General features: G+C 55.9%; 3 protein-coding genes across 17 annotated transcripts in view; all 3 read right to left on the bottom strand.

Annotated features, from left to right (window-relative positions):
- Positions 1-1,466: 1,466 nt before the first annotated feature.
- OCEL1 (occludin/ELL domain containing 1) lies at positions 1,467-3,712 on the bottom strand. Of its 3 annotated transcripts, XM_022558784.2 has the most exons (6): positions 3,633-3,712; positions 3,096-3,272; positions 2,774-2,973; positions 2,391-2,556; positions 2,106-2,159; positions 1,479-1,887 (listed from the first exon to the last, which is right to left on the bottom strand). In XM_022558784.2, the coding sequence occupies exons 2-6, from the start codon at positions 3,171-3,173 to the stop codon at positions 1,765-1,767; spliced, it is 621 nt and encodes a 206-aa protein (XP_022414492.1). In that variant the 5' UTR covers positions 3,174-3,272; positions 3,633-3,712; the 3' UTR covers positions 1,479-1,764. The 3 variants fall into 3 exon arrangements, with proteins under 3 accessions (XP_022414493.1, XP_022414492.1, XP_022414495.1); XM_022558785.3 differs by lacking the exon at positions 3,633-3,712 and having other exon boundaries at positions 1,467-1,594; XM_022558787.3 differs by lacking the exon at positions 3,633-3,712 and having other exon boundaries at positions 1,479-1,654.
- A 2,269-nt stretch (positions 3,713-5,981) lies between these two features.
- Positions 5,982-11,259, bottom strand: USE1 (unconventional SNARE in the ER 1). 2 transcript variants are annotated; one of them, XM_022558696.3, is made up of 8 exons: positions 9,062-11,259; positions 8,717-8,766; positions 8,495-8,573; positions 8,255-8,407; positions 7,497-7,509; positions 7,032-7,059; positions 6,426-6,600; positions 5,982-6,182 (listed from the first exon to the last, which is right to left on the bottom strand). In XM_022558696.3, the coding sequence occupies exons 1-8, from the start codon at positions 9,269-9,271 to the stop codon at positions 6,000-6,002; spliced, it is 891 nt and encodes a 296-aa protein (XP_022414404.1). In that variant the 5' UTR covers positions 9,272-11,259; the 3' UTR covers positions 5,982-5,999. The 2 variants fall into 2 exon arrangements, with proteins under 2 accessions (XP_022414404.1, XP_022414405.1); XM_022558697.3 differs by lacking the exon at positions 8,495-8,573 and having other exon boundaries at positions 8,255-8,465.
- Positions 11,260-11,373: 114 nt separating this feature from the next.
- The window catches only part of MYO9B (myosin IXB), an 89,028-nt gene continuing 86,684 nt past the window's right edge, over positions 11,374-13,717 (bottom strand). For 8 of the 12 annotated variants that reach the window (XM_089905238.1, XM_089905242.1, XM_089905246.1 and 5 more), the window contains 4 exons: positions 13,605-13,652; positions 13,104-13,250; positions 12,273-12,396; positions 11,374-12,152 (listed from right to left, as the gene is read on the bottom strand). In XM_089905238.1, the coding sequence (XP_089761364.1) occupies positions 11,737-12,152; positions 12,273-12,396; positions 13,104-13,250; positions 13,605-13,652 (735 nt within the window). In that variant the 3' untranslated portion in view covers positions 11,374-11,736. Of the gene's footprint in view, positions 12,153-12,260; positions 12,397-13,103; positions 13,251-13,604; positions 13,653-13,717 lie in introns of all 12 variants that reach the window. The other 4 variants (XM_089905247.1, XM_089905250.1, XM_089905249.1 and 1 more) reach the window with 4 other exon arrangements.

The raw sequence follows: 13,717 nt of genomic DNA, 5'->3' as shown, positions 1-13,717 counted from the left end.
GCAAAGCAGAGCCAAAAGAGAAAGACCAATTTCCCTGCATCAAGCCATACCTGAAACCCTCGGGTGTTTAAGTTCCATGAGCCCAGACTTCCCCTTTTGTGCCTGAGCCAGTTTGAATTTGGTTTCTTCTCACATGTAACTAAAAAAACCTCCTGTTTTGAAAATTGGCACTTGGAAGGTGAGGACCTCTAAGGACAGACTTTGAAATGTGGACTTGAGTTGATGTGCAGTGATGCAGCACTAGGGAGCTTGCCACCCTGTCCTCGGAAGTTTGTGGCTCAGCTCTGTGGTGGGAAAGGCACCTATGGAATGTATTGCCAGGACTGTGGCTCTAGGGGATGGCTAGAAAGGGCCCAGATCGTGGTGGTGGGGGGCACCTGTTGATCCTGACAGGTCTTGTCAGGCAAAGACAAGCCCTTTATCGAGCCCTTTATCAAAGATGCCCCTTGGAAAACAGTGAGCAAAGAGCTCAGGTCTCACCCTGCAGGCTAGGCCAGTGCTCAGCCCTAAGGCAGCCCCAGTCCCCCAAAATGCTCTCCACTGGCACCCCAGGCTCCCCCATGTCTGTCTCGGAGGAGGTCTGGGAAGATGGAAAGAACGAGGGTCTCTTGGGTATGCTCTGTTCCTGGAAGGGGACTGAGGTGGGAATGGGATGGAGAGGCTACTGGGCTCTCCCATTGGTGGCTGGGCTGGTTTCTAATCGGTAGGTGTTTTCTGAGCTGTACTGGGCATACGTGAATGTCTGTCCATTCCAGCTGGCCTGGACAGCAATGCCCCATTTCTCAGATTCACAGAACATCTGTGGACTGACCAAGACCACGGTATCTGTCCTGCTTCCAGTCGGCCAGAGACTTGGATGCCTGTCCAGGCCTGTCTGCTGAACTCCTACTTCTCCTACAAAACCCTACCCATATGGCCTCTTCGGCAGGAAGACATCTTGAGCCTCCCTGGTTGTTAGGACTCTGCTGTCCGGGTCCAGCCCTCTGTCATTGCTCTGTCACACTGGGCTCTCTTCCCTGAGGACATGGGTTTCTTGAGGATCAGTCCTGGGACTGAGGCCTCTCTGTGACCCAGTGGCTGGCACTGCCTTCCCTGCCCACAGTCTTCCTGACTGTCCCTTTTCCCTGTGACTCCCCTGGGAGGCCAAGACTCAAAGTAGCTGCTGGGCCACCATCACAGGGCCCCACACAGAGCCTGGTGCTACCTGTGTCCCATCCACTCTACCCAGGGCCTGGCATGCAGTGGACATCAGGGGACCCTCCTGGCCAAGGAGGTGATGCTAGATGTCAGCCCCTCTGCTTCCCACTTGAAGGCTCTTAGAGGAGAGGGAGCGCCCCCAGACAGACTAGGGTTCACAGCTCACCCAGAGACCCTGGACAAGTCCCTTTCTCAGAACCTTAATTTTTTTCCTCTGGAAAATGGAAGAACAATTTTTTGGTGACAACGAGTGAAATCAGGAGTTTCAAGCAGCTGTACACAGTCGGTATTTAATAAGTGTTTATTCCACTGGGATGAAGAGCAGGACCTCTTCCAGGGGATGGGCTGAGATCTGGGATCTCCATGGGGGTCCTGGAGGAGGTCCTGAGAAGGCTTCCTGGAGGAGGGACCATCAGATCTCAGCCTCAAGGGCGAAGGCATCTGAAATCAGGGACGGCTACCCCAGGCGGGGCAATAGCAAGAGCTAAGGCCAGGAGGTAGGAAGAGAAGCAAGGGCAGGGTGGCACCCCGACTCCAATGTTTCCCTCTGCCTGTTTGCCAGGACACTCAGAAGTACACAGAGCCCTCGCTGTCTCCCTGGTCATCGAATTTCTGGATCTGAGTCTTGAGGTGCCTTAGTTTGCCCTTCAGGTAGTGGCAGCGAGCCTGCTTGTCCAGGAAGCTGGGGTCCTGAGCAGGGCAAGATCCAGGTAAGTCCTTGTGGCAGTCTGGCCTATGGCTCTCAAGCTGCTTGACCTTTTGCATTTTCCTCTCTGAGCCTCAGTTTTCTTTCCTTGAAACTGGGCAGGCACAAGTGTCCCAGCCTCCTGGGAGTGTGTGTGTGTGTGTGTGTGTATGTGTAGGGGGGTGCAAAGGACAGGCTGTAGGATTCAAGAGGCATAACTCACCAACTGCTTCTTCTCAAATTCCCTCCAGACACGGGCAGCAACATGGGCCTCCTTCTGCCAAAGGAGAAGGAAGGGGGTGCTCAGGGAGCACAGGACCCAAGGAGGGATGGGGAAACTGAGGCTCAGACAAAGTGGACCTTGTCAAGGGCTGATCTTGGCCTATGTGCTGTGGTGCCTGCCCAGCCTGGAGGAGGAAGAGGCCCAGAGATCTGAACCCAGTGCGTTTCCGGAGGCCTGGGCTACCTGGAAGGGTTGTAGGATGAGGGTTTCCACCTGGGTACTAACCTGGCTTCGGGGTGGGGGCAGTGAGTTCAGCAGGGCCTCCAGCTGCTGGAGCTTTGCCTGTGCAGAGCCCACCTCCTGCTGAAGCTCCAAGAACTCTGGGTACTGGTCCTGGAACACTGCAGCATAGCGGCTCCGATCCTTCTCGCTGCTCACTGGTGGATACTTACTACCAGGTTGACAGGGGGTCAGAGTATGAGTGTAAAGAATTCCTCTCTTTTCCCCAATCAGTGTAATTTTTCTTTGTCCGTGTTGGGTTCCTAGCCCCAAATGCCCTTTTTCTCTGTTTACTATTTGGTAAATAAACTCTTATTCACTTGTCAAAGCCCCAGCCTCAGTGCTCCTTCCATGTTCCCTGAAGTCAGGAACCACAGGGGGGCACTCACAGCTCATAGTCAGGCACGGGGTGGGGCCTAGGCACATGTCCCCCGGGGACGGCTCTAACAGACTTCTTGGAGCCCAGGAGGGTCCGGGAGGGCAGCTCATCCTCAAATACAATCTTCTTGGGCCTTGTCCCGTGTGCTCCGGGCTGAGGCTGGCACAGAGGGCGGGGCGCGCTGGGTTCGAGGCCTCCAGGCACCAGTCGCTGCAGATGCCGCAGGAATCATGGTTTGGAGTTAACGAGGGTCAGCCGGGATCCATTATACAGGGGGGAATGTATCCTTTGCCTAGGCTCAGCCTGGGGACATTCCTCCCGTTCAGACTCACCGGGGGACCAGGGCCAGGAGGGCGGGTTTGCAAGTTCCCCCGGGAGCCGCCGGTCTGCGGGGCCTCCCGGGTGGGCATCGGCTTCGGGATGGTGCCGCTCGGGCGTCCCCGCACCGGTGGGCGGGCCCTGCGGGGGGAGTCGTGGCCCGCGCGTGGCGGGGGTGGTCGGCGGGCGGACTGTGGACACAGGAGGAGGATGCGATTGGAGGAGGGTAAGGTGTGAGGACTCACGGGGAAGCTGCTCACGGAGCGGCCAGTTCTCCACCAGCGGCGCGTCCTCCAGCTCCGCCCTTATTTGCATAGACGCACGCCATTGGCCTTCAGAGATCCCCAGACCCCGCCGCCCAGTGCGTAACCCGAAAGAGCGCTGTGAACCGTTACGTCACCACGCAGCCCAGGATTGGCTCGCGTTAACCCCTGCGCGGCCGCAACCTCTGCCGCAGGCGTATGTGGAGCCCGTGGACACCGCCCCCGAGAAGATCCCCGGCATCTCCGGCCCTGCAGCGGGCCGCAAGAACCACTCCCTCCCGGGGTCACCTGTCCCAGCGTATGGGGCTCCGAGTCTGGGTCCGCTCCCGAAGAGAGGCGCTCGAGTCCGTGTAGTGCATTAACTACAGGCTGGACTCAACTGGCTGGGTCGCTCCGCAGGTCGGGGGCGGGGCCTGGCGGTATAGGGCGCGGCTGGCGGCAAGGGGGCGGGGTTTGGCGAACCTGAAAGTGGAACCGCACCCTTGCCCAGAGTCCAACAGAGACCACCGCTACCACCGTGTTTGGGGCTGGTGACCCACCCTTTCCGACCCTCAGTTTATTTGTCTGGAAAACTGGTGGTTTTGGAGAACTTGTATTTATCTATTTACTCATTGGTTATATGTATTTTTTCCAGCGGTTATATTTTTAAAATATTTCTTTAAATAATTATTGGAGGCATGTTTAGAAAATTCAGATAGAAAAGAGGCGTAGGGCAAAGTGAATTTCTCACCCACCCTTGTCTCCAGAGGCAGCAGTTAATTGTGTCTCCTTCCAGAGAGATTCTAATTCAATGACACATTTTCCTCACTACAGACAATACTGTAGAAAAAAGATTCAAGTGCACATTTCTTTGGCCGATTGTGGAGGATTATGTGGAACTCCTAGAAGTGAAATTGCCCAGAACTGCCCGGGCAAAAGGGACCTGTGTATTTTAATTTGGAAAAATACTGTCAAGTTTTTCCTCAGTGAGGTTGTGCCATTGATGCTCTAATCAGCTGGTTTTCCCACAACCTTTGCAAACTCAGTGGTATCACAGTTTCCTGTAAGTGTACTTTCAAAGTTTTAAATCTTGCCTAATCTAATATGGTGTGTGAAAAAAATTCAGAAACCATTTGTATTTCTTTTCCTATTTCCTGCAAGTCTTTTTTTTTTCTTTCTTTTTGATTTTTAGGAGCTTTCTGTATATCAAGGATGTTAATTTAACCAGATAGTGTATCTTTTACTATTATAAATGGTATCTTCCAATATATTTTGCAGCTATTTTTTTTTTGCATATAGTAGACTAATTTAAATATTCATTAAGTCCCTTGCTGGTTTACTAAATTCTCTTATTGAAATAGCTTTTTGTTAGTTTGCTTGGATATTTTATATAGACAGTTGCATTATCTACAAATAATTTTACCTCTTTTCTCATTTTAAAATTTCATTTTTCTTGTCTAGTTTCATTGACTAGCATCTCCAGACAATATTAAATCAAGGGAGGGGGTGGGTGGACCGTGGGCATCCCCCCATCCCCACCTCACTTTCTTCACTTTGATGGCAAAACTTCGAGTATTTGCCCGTTAAACTCAACACTGCCTTTGGCTTGAGGTTTTTCAGTTCAGTGAGGAAAACATCCATCTATTCCTTATTTTTAATTAAGAGACTTTGAGTAATGGATGCTGTGAACAGTACAAAGTACCATTTCACCCTATGATTTTTGTTTCCTGGTGCATTAATGTGGCCACTAATGCTTCCTAATAATGAACCATCCCTGAGTCACAAGCATGAGCCTCCTTCTTATGATCTATTTTTTAAAAGTTGCCACTAGAGCTTTCAGAAAAGCTTTAAAAACTGCCACTAGAGTTTTTAAAAGCTCTTCCTGGTGGTTTTGGGGGTGGGGTGGGGGTGGGGTCCACATGGGCAACTCCATGCATGTCATGCTCCCATGGTTTGGGACAGACACCTCCTGTCCACTCTTCCTTCCCAAGCTCCCTCAGTCACCCCCCTGACAGACTTTGCCCATGACATCTGGAGTGGGGGTAAGCAGAGCGGAGGACCCACAGTTCCCCTGGACTCGCGCTCAATAATCCCTTCCAGGGTCCCAACTCCAATGCCCACCCAGTTCTTGTCTGAAGTGATCAGACTATGACCTGGGCAGGGCAGGGTCTCCACTGATTCTCATGTGTTTGCTGAATGACTATGTGAAGCATCTGCAATGTCCTAAGATCTTAGGCTGTGGCAGTGGGTGGGCTAAGCCTTGTCTCTGAATTATCACCTTCAATCCCAAGGAAGGCCCAGCACTGACACCCCTCCTCCAAGCTGGCCTCCACGCATGGCCCCACTCCTCCCCCACCCTCCAGACCTTACTCTGACCCCACAGGTATGTGTTTGACTCTGGCTCTATCAGATTGGGAGCTCGTGGGGCCTCTAGGGGCCCTGCCTTGTCCAGTGTGAGGTAGGTACCAGGGGGGAACGGGAGGGAGGTTTGCTGAGTCACTATCCTCCTCCCCCGCCCCCCCCCCCCAGCCTGACATCCTTCCTCCCCTGTTCATGTGCTCTCTGTGGCTCTCAGGGGCACCAAGGGCCTTCCCATCACGTTGCCCACCCCAAAGGTTCCCCTGGACAGGGGTGGAGGGCAGAGAGAGGACAGGTGAGGCGGGCCAGGCCAGGTCTTTATTTGAGTTTGGGCATGATACGGATGAAGAGGATCATGCCGATGAAGATGAAGCAGACGATGATAAGCATGGCCCAGAGCAGCCAGTTGACTGACTTCTGTGTGTGCTGCTCCAGCCGCTCAGATTCTGTCTTCAGCTTCTCCAGGTTCTGGTCGGCCATCTTGAGTGAGTGCGACAGGGTCTGAGGGTGAGGTGGGGAGAATATCAACAGGACTGGGTCCAAGTGTGGCCTCTTCCTACTGCACTGGAGCAAATCTACACCTCTTGGCCCTTGCTAGTGCTGTTTCCTCTGCTGGGAATGCTATTTTTGCCTTCTGCCAAACTCCTATTCATCCATTCAAGCCCCAGCCATAGAGACCTTCTGCTGGGAAGCCTTCTCTGATGCCCCAGGGCAGAAGCTTTAGAGTTCCCAGAGTCCTCATACCTGGTTGTCCTTCTTGATGACACTCTGGGCAGCCAGTGTGTGCGTCTTGAGGCTCCGTGCCAGGCCTAGCATCTCCTCCGCCAGCTTCTCCTGGAGGTTCTGGTGTCGCTGCAGGACGAGGTCTAGCTCGGCTGCTGACTGCTTCTCATCCCCTGGCCTGGGCCCTGCGACCCCACTGACCCCACAGATGGATAGACAGGTGGGTAGGAGTGGGTGTGGGGGGAGGAGGGAAGAAACTAACATGTTCTCAAGGAACCCAGAGGTTGTGGTTCCAGCCACTGCCCTGCTTGGGGCTGTTTCCCCTTTTTTGCCTTGGTTTCTGGGAAGAGCATCCTCAGAAGTGGCCTTTGATTGGTGGTTTATTTTTTTAATTTTAATTTAATTTTAATTTAAATTTTTGGCCATGCTGCACATCTTGTGGGATCTTAGTTCCCTGACCAGGGATTGAACCCGGGCCCTTGGCAGTGAAAGCATGGAGTCCTAACCACTGGACTGCTGGGGAATTCCCTGATTGGTGGTTTAGATGCTTCGTGGTGACGCTTTAGTGGCCCAAGGTCTGTCCAACCCCCCTGCCCCCAATGCTGCCCAAGCGCTGAAGATACTCACATTCTCTTCCTCACATCCAGTTCAGGCTCTGGAAGCAAAACAGGCCAAGCAGGAAGAAGGAGAGCATTGGTTTGTTGTTTTCCAGCTTCCTGACCACTGCCTGGGATGTGTCTGCTACTCGTAATGCCGTTTCTCATCTTGTCTGCTCCCCAGTGGGAGGGCTCCTGATCAGGCTTCAGAGTATTCCCTTCTAGGAGGTTTTCCTCATTTGGGCTCCCCCAGGTCCCAAGTCCTTCCCTCTAGCCAGCCTTGGCCCCTTGGGCTGGGAGTGTCCAACTTTGTTTCCTCTGGGGGCCCCTCCTCTGTCCTAGCACCGCTTCCAAGCATAACCCGGTAATGCCCCTGGAAACACTCTCCCTGGGCTGTGGAAGACCCTGTGGGAGCCAGGTTAGGCGAGAGGTGTGGGGCAGCAAGGACACATGTCTGCCCCAGGCCTTGAGTCCTGTTCTGCTCAGGATGACTCACCTTCACTAGAGTCCTGTGGGAAAAAAGGAGAGGCACGAAGTCACCCACCTTGCCATGCCCCCAGACCTGTTCTCTCTGCTCCCAGAAACTCCCCACCCTCAGTCAGGACCCTGGACAAGTCCTGTGCCCTCTGAGCCTCAGTTTTCTCATCTTTTTTTTTTTTTTTTTTGCGGTACGCGGGCCTCTCACTGTTGTGGCCTCTCCCGTTGCGGAGCACAGGCTCCGGACGCGCAGGCTCAGTGGCCATGGCTCACGAGCCCAGCCGCTCTGCGGCATGCGGGATATCTTCCCGGACCGGGGCACGAACCCGCGTCCGCTGCATCGGCAGGCAGACTCTCAACCACTGCGCCACCAGGGAAGCCCAGTTTTCTCATCTTTAAACTGAAAACAATAGCTTATATTTTGCAGGGTTTAGCTGATCCACATAAAGTGCTCATAGAGGCATTTGTCATCCTATTTTACAGATGAAAAAACTCATCTGTGTGTGGTGAGGCAGGGGCCAAACCTTACTCTGGCCAACTCTGGGGCTTAAGCAGAGATGTGCCATTTTTTTGCCTCGTATCAACACTCTTATTCATCTAGCAAAGCCCTGGCTGCAGTGCCTCTCTGTTGGGAAGCTTTCTCTGATGGTCCAGGGCAGAGTCTGTTGGGCCCCCTAGGATCCCTGCACCTGACAGTATTTGTTGTTCTGGCCACCCCCAGGCACTGAACTCCTGTCCCCAACCAAAGCTTCCCAGGGAACACGGAGGGAGCCCTACCGTTCCTAGCAGCTCACTCCGCATCTCACTGGTGTACCGTGCCCGTGACTGTAGGTGTACTGTCTTCGTGGCAGGTACCCGTTCCCTGGCTGTAGTTGGTACTCGGCCAGGGGCCAGGAACTGGTTGGCTAGTGCCTTCTCTGAGGAGGAGGTCTGCAGAAGAGGGCAGGGGGTCACCAGAGGGGCAGGTCCCAGATGAGCATGATGAAGGCTGAGGAGACAGAGGTGCCCCTTACTCACTAGCTTCTCTGCCTGCAGCATCCCCTTCAGAAAATCTACCTTGCGAGAATATTCATTGATCACCTCGGAGGCCGGTTTGCTGGAAGGGGAAAAGAGGAAACAGAAAACCTGCCCACTGTCCCCAGTTCAGGGAAGGGTCTTAGCAGGGAGGGGCTGGAGACCAGGGATTCCGGACTCTACTCCCTGCCCCGGATTTGAACACTTGTGGCCGCCTGCACTCACCTCGCCTGTGCCTTCAGGGCCTGCAGCATGTCCTCGAGGGCTCCCACGTACTGGGGACGAAAAGTGGGGTGTCAGCCCAGTGCCCCCCCACCACCGTCGAGCTCAAAGGGGTTAGAGCCACCAAGGGGCGGGGCTGGAACGGGAGGAGCCAAGTATCAAGGAGGCGGGACCAGCTGAGCCCCAGGGAGGAGGCGGGGGAGCTGCGCAAACGGACGTGGCGGAGCCAACCGGAAGGGGCGTGGCCTCACTGGCTGGCGGGGTGGGGGAGTGGGGCCCGGTGGCCTCCGGCTGCGGGGACCACCCTCCGGGATTCGGGCTCTACGCGGACACACGGGCTTCCCTCACCTTTTCTAGACGCCACTCGTCCGGGTCCCGCTTCTCCGCTGCCATCGCCTCACAGCGGCACAACAGCCGCACTAGGTTCAGCTCCAGCCTCGACGCTGCCATCACCACCCAGCGGTTACCCGCCTCTTCCGCCGGCGCCATCTTAAGAGATGGCGGAAGTGTCTTTCGTTGGCCTCCTTCCGGGGGGAGGTTCCCGGTTTGCTCTCTCATTCTTATTTGGGGCGCTCTCGTTCTTGTTTGGGCGTTTGCTCTTTCAGTCTTGTCTTGTTTCAATTAGAGGCGCCATCCAGTCCGTATTTACTCAGGACTCAATCGCTTGCTTATCCTCGCGAGCATCTTAACCCTTCCGGAAGGGCTGAAAGGGTCGAGTCCTTCGTTTCAGGCCCACGTGCAACGCGTGACATGCTCATTACTTACCCCCTGCTCAAAATTCCTCCCCCGCTCCCCACTCCTTCCTGGGTTCTTCCCACACTGAGCTCTTCCGCATCCAGGTAGCCTGGGGGAGATTCTCCTGGGGGAGAGGCTCTGACCTGGGATTTAGGAATCCGAGACTTACGGGCTATGATTTCCAAACTTTTGCAGCTGTGATATCCCATCCCAGCCCTGACTCTGACTCCACCTCCCACCGTGGCCTTCTACGAATTTCTTAAGTTTTTCTGGACCTGTCTCCTCCCTTGGGAAACTGGCAGTGTGGCAGTGACATGGGCTAAACCTGAGAGTGAGAGGTCACCTCCAATGCCCAGACCCCCATGGACGGAACCCCCCCACTGCGTCCCCAGGAAGCCAAGGCCCCTTGTTCGAGTCCTCCCTCCTGGAGTGGACAGGGTGAGGATGGGGGCTTCACAGGGACTGAAGCCTGGCATGCAGCCCTTAACCATCTCCCCATCCTTCAGGTCACCTGTGTCCAGGTCACACCGGTGGGCCTGGTGCCCTGTAACGTACCATGGATGAGACCAAACTCAGGGTGTTGATAAAGGGGGGCTCTACAGGCAGACAGGGCAGGGTGTGAATCCCAGCCCCGCCCCACCCCAGCTGTGTGGCCTTGGAGTAACCCACCAACTCTTCCTTGCATGTGCCATTGAAACTCCGGTTTGTCATGGTCTCCATCTCCCCCGCCCCAAAGGACCCACCTGCCAGCCAGTTCCCACAACTGCCCATCTGGTTGTAACCTGGGAGCTCTTCTGTGGCGGTTGGGGGTGGTGGGGGTGGTGGTGGTGTTGCTTCTGGTTGTAGTAGGTCCACCAGGACTGACTCCCCACGCCCCACCCACGGCGGATGGCCCCGTCAGTTGACATTTAAGCCTCAGCTGGGGAGAGGCTAGGTGTGACAGGAGGCAGCTCCCAGGACAGCAGGCTCTCCTCACTGAATGTGGCTCTGCCAGGAGCTGCCTGCTTTCCCAGCTTTCTGGATCAATAAAAAGAACTTCCAGCAAAGCCCACATCCCTTGTGTGAAAAGTATGTGTGAAATTCCAGCAAACAAACAGCAAAGTCGGTTGGAGGAACAAGGCAGCTCCTTCCAGGCAAGGGGCCCAATCCCTGCCCTGTACCCCTCTTGGCTGAGGCCGCAGGGCTGACCCCCACCTGCCAACCCCTGTTTTTTCAGCCTGGAGCTGGCCTGAATAGGAACTGCATGCAGACACTTCTCAGGCACTTTTTTTTTAATTTCACATGGCCTGTGGGTGCCTCTTGTTCCAGGTCTGGGGCCATGTGTCCAGGTGTCTGGAGAGTGGGCTGAGCCTAAGAGGGGAGCCCCGCTCCGGAGATGCCAGATGTCCAGGCTGTCACTGTAGACTTGTAGGGACATACAACTCCAGGCCTTGCCCTCCCCACCCATGAGTGGTCCTGAGTTGCGGGCTCCTGTTCTGCCACATGGGGCGGGCAGTGCCAAGGGTGGCCTCCTCCAGCCTCCTGTGTTCAGGGCACAGTGGACCAAGGAGTGATGGCCACCTTCGAGTCTCCCTGGGATGTGAGGTCTGTAGTGCCTGGAGTGGAGGCTGCCTACCACCTCGTGTCCTGGCTCCAGCCAACAGTCTTGATCGCTATGGAAGGCTCACTGTTCCCTCGAATGCACGTCGGCCAGGTGGCCACTGCCGGGCCAGAATACGAGTCCAAGACAGACTTGGGGCAGTCAGGGGCCACAAGTGTCCAAACCCCTTGTGCAGGGTCCTAGCCCTCAGACTGTCCCCCGAGCTGTCCCTCAGTGTGGGTCTGAGCCTCCAAAGCTTCGCGGCTGTGTGGCCTTTACTCTGAAGACTCATGTCCAGGTTATAAGGGAGATGCAGGGCGTTAATATAAAAGTTTGTACATACACATATAAAAAAAAATTTGGTCTTCTGTTAAGGCTGTTACAGTTTAAAGTTATGTAAACCACGCCCAAAGAAACAGTGACCAGAAAAACGTACAAAAGGGGAGCTGGGAGATGCCAGGCTGCCCGCCATGATTCAGTGCTCTGGGCGGGCAACTCTGTGCGATGTAGGGGCTCAGCAAGGGCAGCCGGGCCTCAGCCGGCCTCTCCCTGCCTGCACTCACTTGGAGTCGGTGCCCACCTCACATCGCTCTTGGAGCTTTTCATTCCGGATCCTTCTCAGACCACTGAATACTGGCTCTGGAGCTCTGGCACCCAGCTCTGGCACCGGGCCGTCCTTGGATATGCGGACTCTGACAGCTGTGGGCCCTCAGCCATTGGCCTGGCCCGAGGCAGGGGGCAGGCAGTAGGTTGGGGGGTCCGAGTACCTCCGCTTGGTCCCAGGTGGCCGGTCGTCCTTGTCCAGGGGCTCCTGAGGGCCCTGAGTGGGCAGGTGAGTGCCGGGTGTGATATACACAGAGTGTATCTGGTCTGGGCGGCGAGCAGGTGGCTCTCGGCGCCTCACCGGGGTGGCAGCTTCCTGGGCACCTGGTGCCCGGCCAGGGAGATAGGAGGGCAGGCCGGGCGGGAGCTTGATGTTGGCCGTGGGCATGATGGGGGTCCGCCGGGGGGTCTTCACTCTAACCGTCATGAAGGACGACGGCCTTCGTCGAGGAGGGGCGGCCGCCTCGGGGAGGGGGCTCGGGGTGGGTGCGCTGGGGCAGGGGAGAGCAGGCGCGAGGGGCCCTTTTGAGAGACAGATGGCAGGGTTACTGCAGCTTCAGGGCCGGCAGACGGACCCTTGCCCGGGGGCCTGCTGGGTGTGGACATGGGAAGGAAAAAAGCAGACGCTACCTTAATACTGACCTTCCGAGGCCCCCCGCCCAGCCCGCTCTTCCAACAGGCTCTCGGTGCTAGCTGATGTCTCTGAGTCCAGGTTCTCTTCATCGGAGCCCCGAGGGTCCAGCTCTGGCAGCCGGTACGTGATGTCCTCCCTGGGGATGAGAGGGTCACAGTGTCCAAGGCTGTTCCATGGTGGAAGACTGCCCCCACGGAAAAGTGCCAGGCCACTAGGGGACAGAGTAGGTCATCCTGGTCCTGGAGGGGACTCCCTGCTCCCAGCACCCGAAACCCAACCCCAAAAGCACACCTGGCCCAAAATGCCCCTGACTCAGTGAAGGTCATGTGAGGAAGGTGTCAGGCTGCTGAGGGAAGCCAGGCATCTGGCCTAGTACTCAGCTAGTGAAGGGCTCCTGCCTCAGGACCTTTGCACATGTTGTTCCCTCTGCCTGGAGTGCCCTACCCTATTCCTAAGACTAGGATGCCCAGGGGGCCTGGATTACACCTGTTCTCCTGGCATAATTTTTAAACAGCATCTCCGTTCATACTTCCATCTTGACCGGACAACAAACTGGTGGATCGCCCTAGCTAAGGCCAACTTTAAGACAAAGTTCAGGCATCACCCGTCTGTTTCCCTTCTCTCCCTATGGGCCACTGTGATTCCCTGTGGTCAAGCCAGGGGTTTAACGAGCTTAGGCTGTGTTTTAGGACAGCAGCACCCCGTGAGGTGGGCACTGGACCGCAGGACTGAGCCTAGCCCATTAGCTTCCTAACAGCCAGATTCCCTATAGTGGGGGGGGGGGCAGTGGATGGGGGCTGGACAGGGCGGCCGAGTGTGGCAAGGGTTCGGAGAGACACTTGCTTCTCCTCCTTGATGGACTGGATCCGCTCAATTAGGATCTCTTTCTCACGATCCTCTTCACCGCCGGCCACTTCCTCCTCTGGCAGCACCCCCAGCTCCTCCAGGCCACCGCTGCTGCTCATCCGGGTCTTGGGGTTCTTGATCTGCAAAGAGAAGCGGCAGGTCTGGCCAGCCCCTCTGGGTGGGTGGGGGTCAGTGCTTGTGGATGGAGAGAGGGTGGTGCAAGCGGCTCCGGGGGAGGTTAGTTCTGACATGGATGGCTAGGCTTAGAGAGGCTTCTCTGGGGATCATGCAGGGACCGAGTGGCCAGCATGTGGCTCATTAGTCATCTTCAGCACAGGCAATCAACAGGCAATCAACAGGTTTCCCCCAGCATGCACTTCCAGAAGGTTAGGACACGCTCGGTCTATCCTACGAGGACCCTAGGGGTTGAGAGGAACCCCAGCATGCACCGCACTGGGAGACATGCGAGGAGGACCCACCGTACGTGTACATACCAGGACCCCCTCATAAGGAGACGAAAACCCCAGTTTGAGAGGCCAGGGCTGGGGGAGAGATGAAGAGTGGGTGACCACACAGGGCCATGACCAGGGCACAGGCGCTAGTCATG

The sequence above is a fragment of the Delphinapterus leucas genome, unplaced genomic scaffold (genome assembly GCF_059928025.1).
Source record: "Delphinapterus leucas isolate spDelLeu-1000000601 "Yukka" unplaced genomic scaffold, BTC_Dleu_Yukka2 spDelLeu_asBTCV2_sq25, whole genome shotgun sequence".
Classification (NCBI taxonomy): Eukaryota; Metazoa; Chordata; class Mammalia; order Artiodactyla; family Monodontidae; genus Delphinapterus; species Delphinapterus leucas.
Note: the sequence above shows the minus strand (reverse complement) of the source record. Positions and strands in the feature narration are given on the sequence as shown.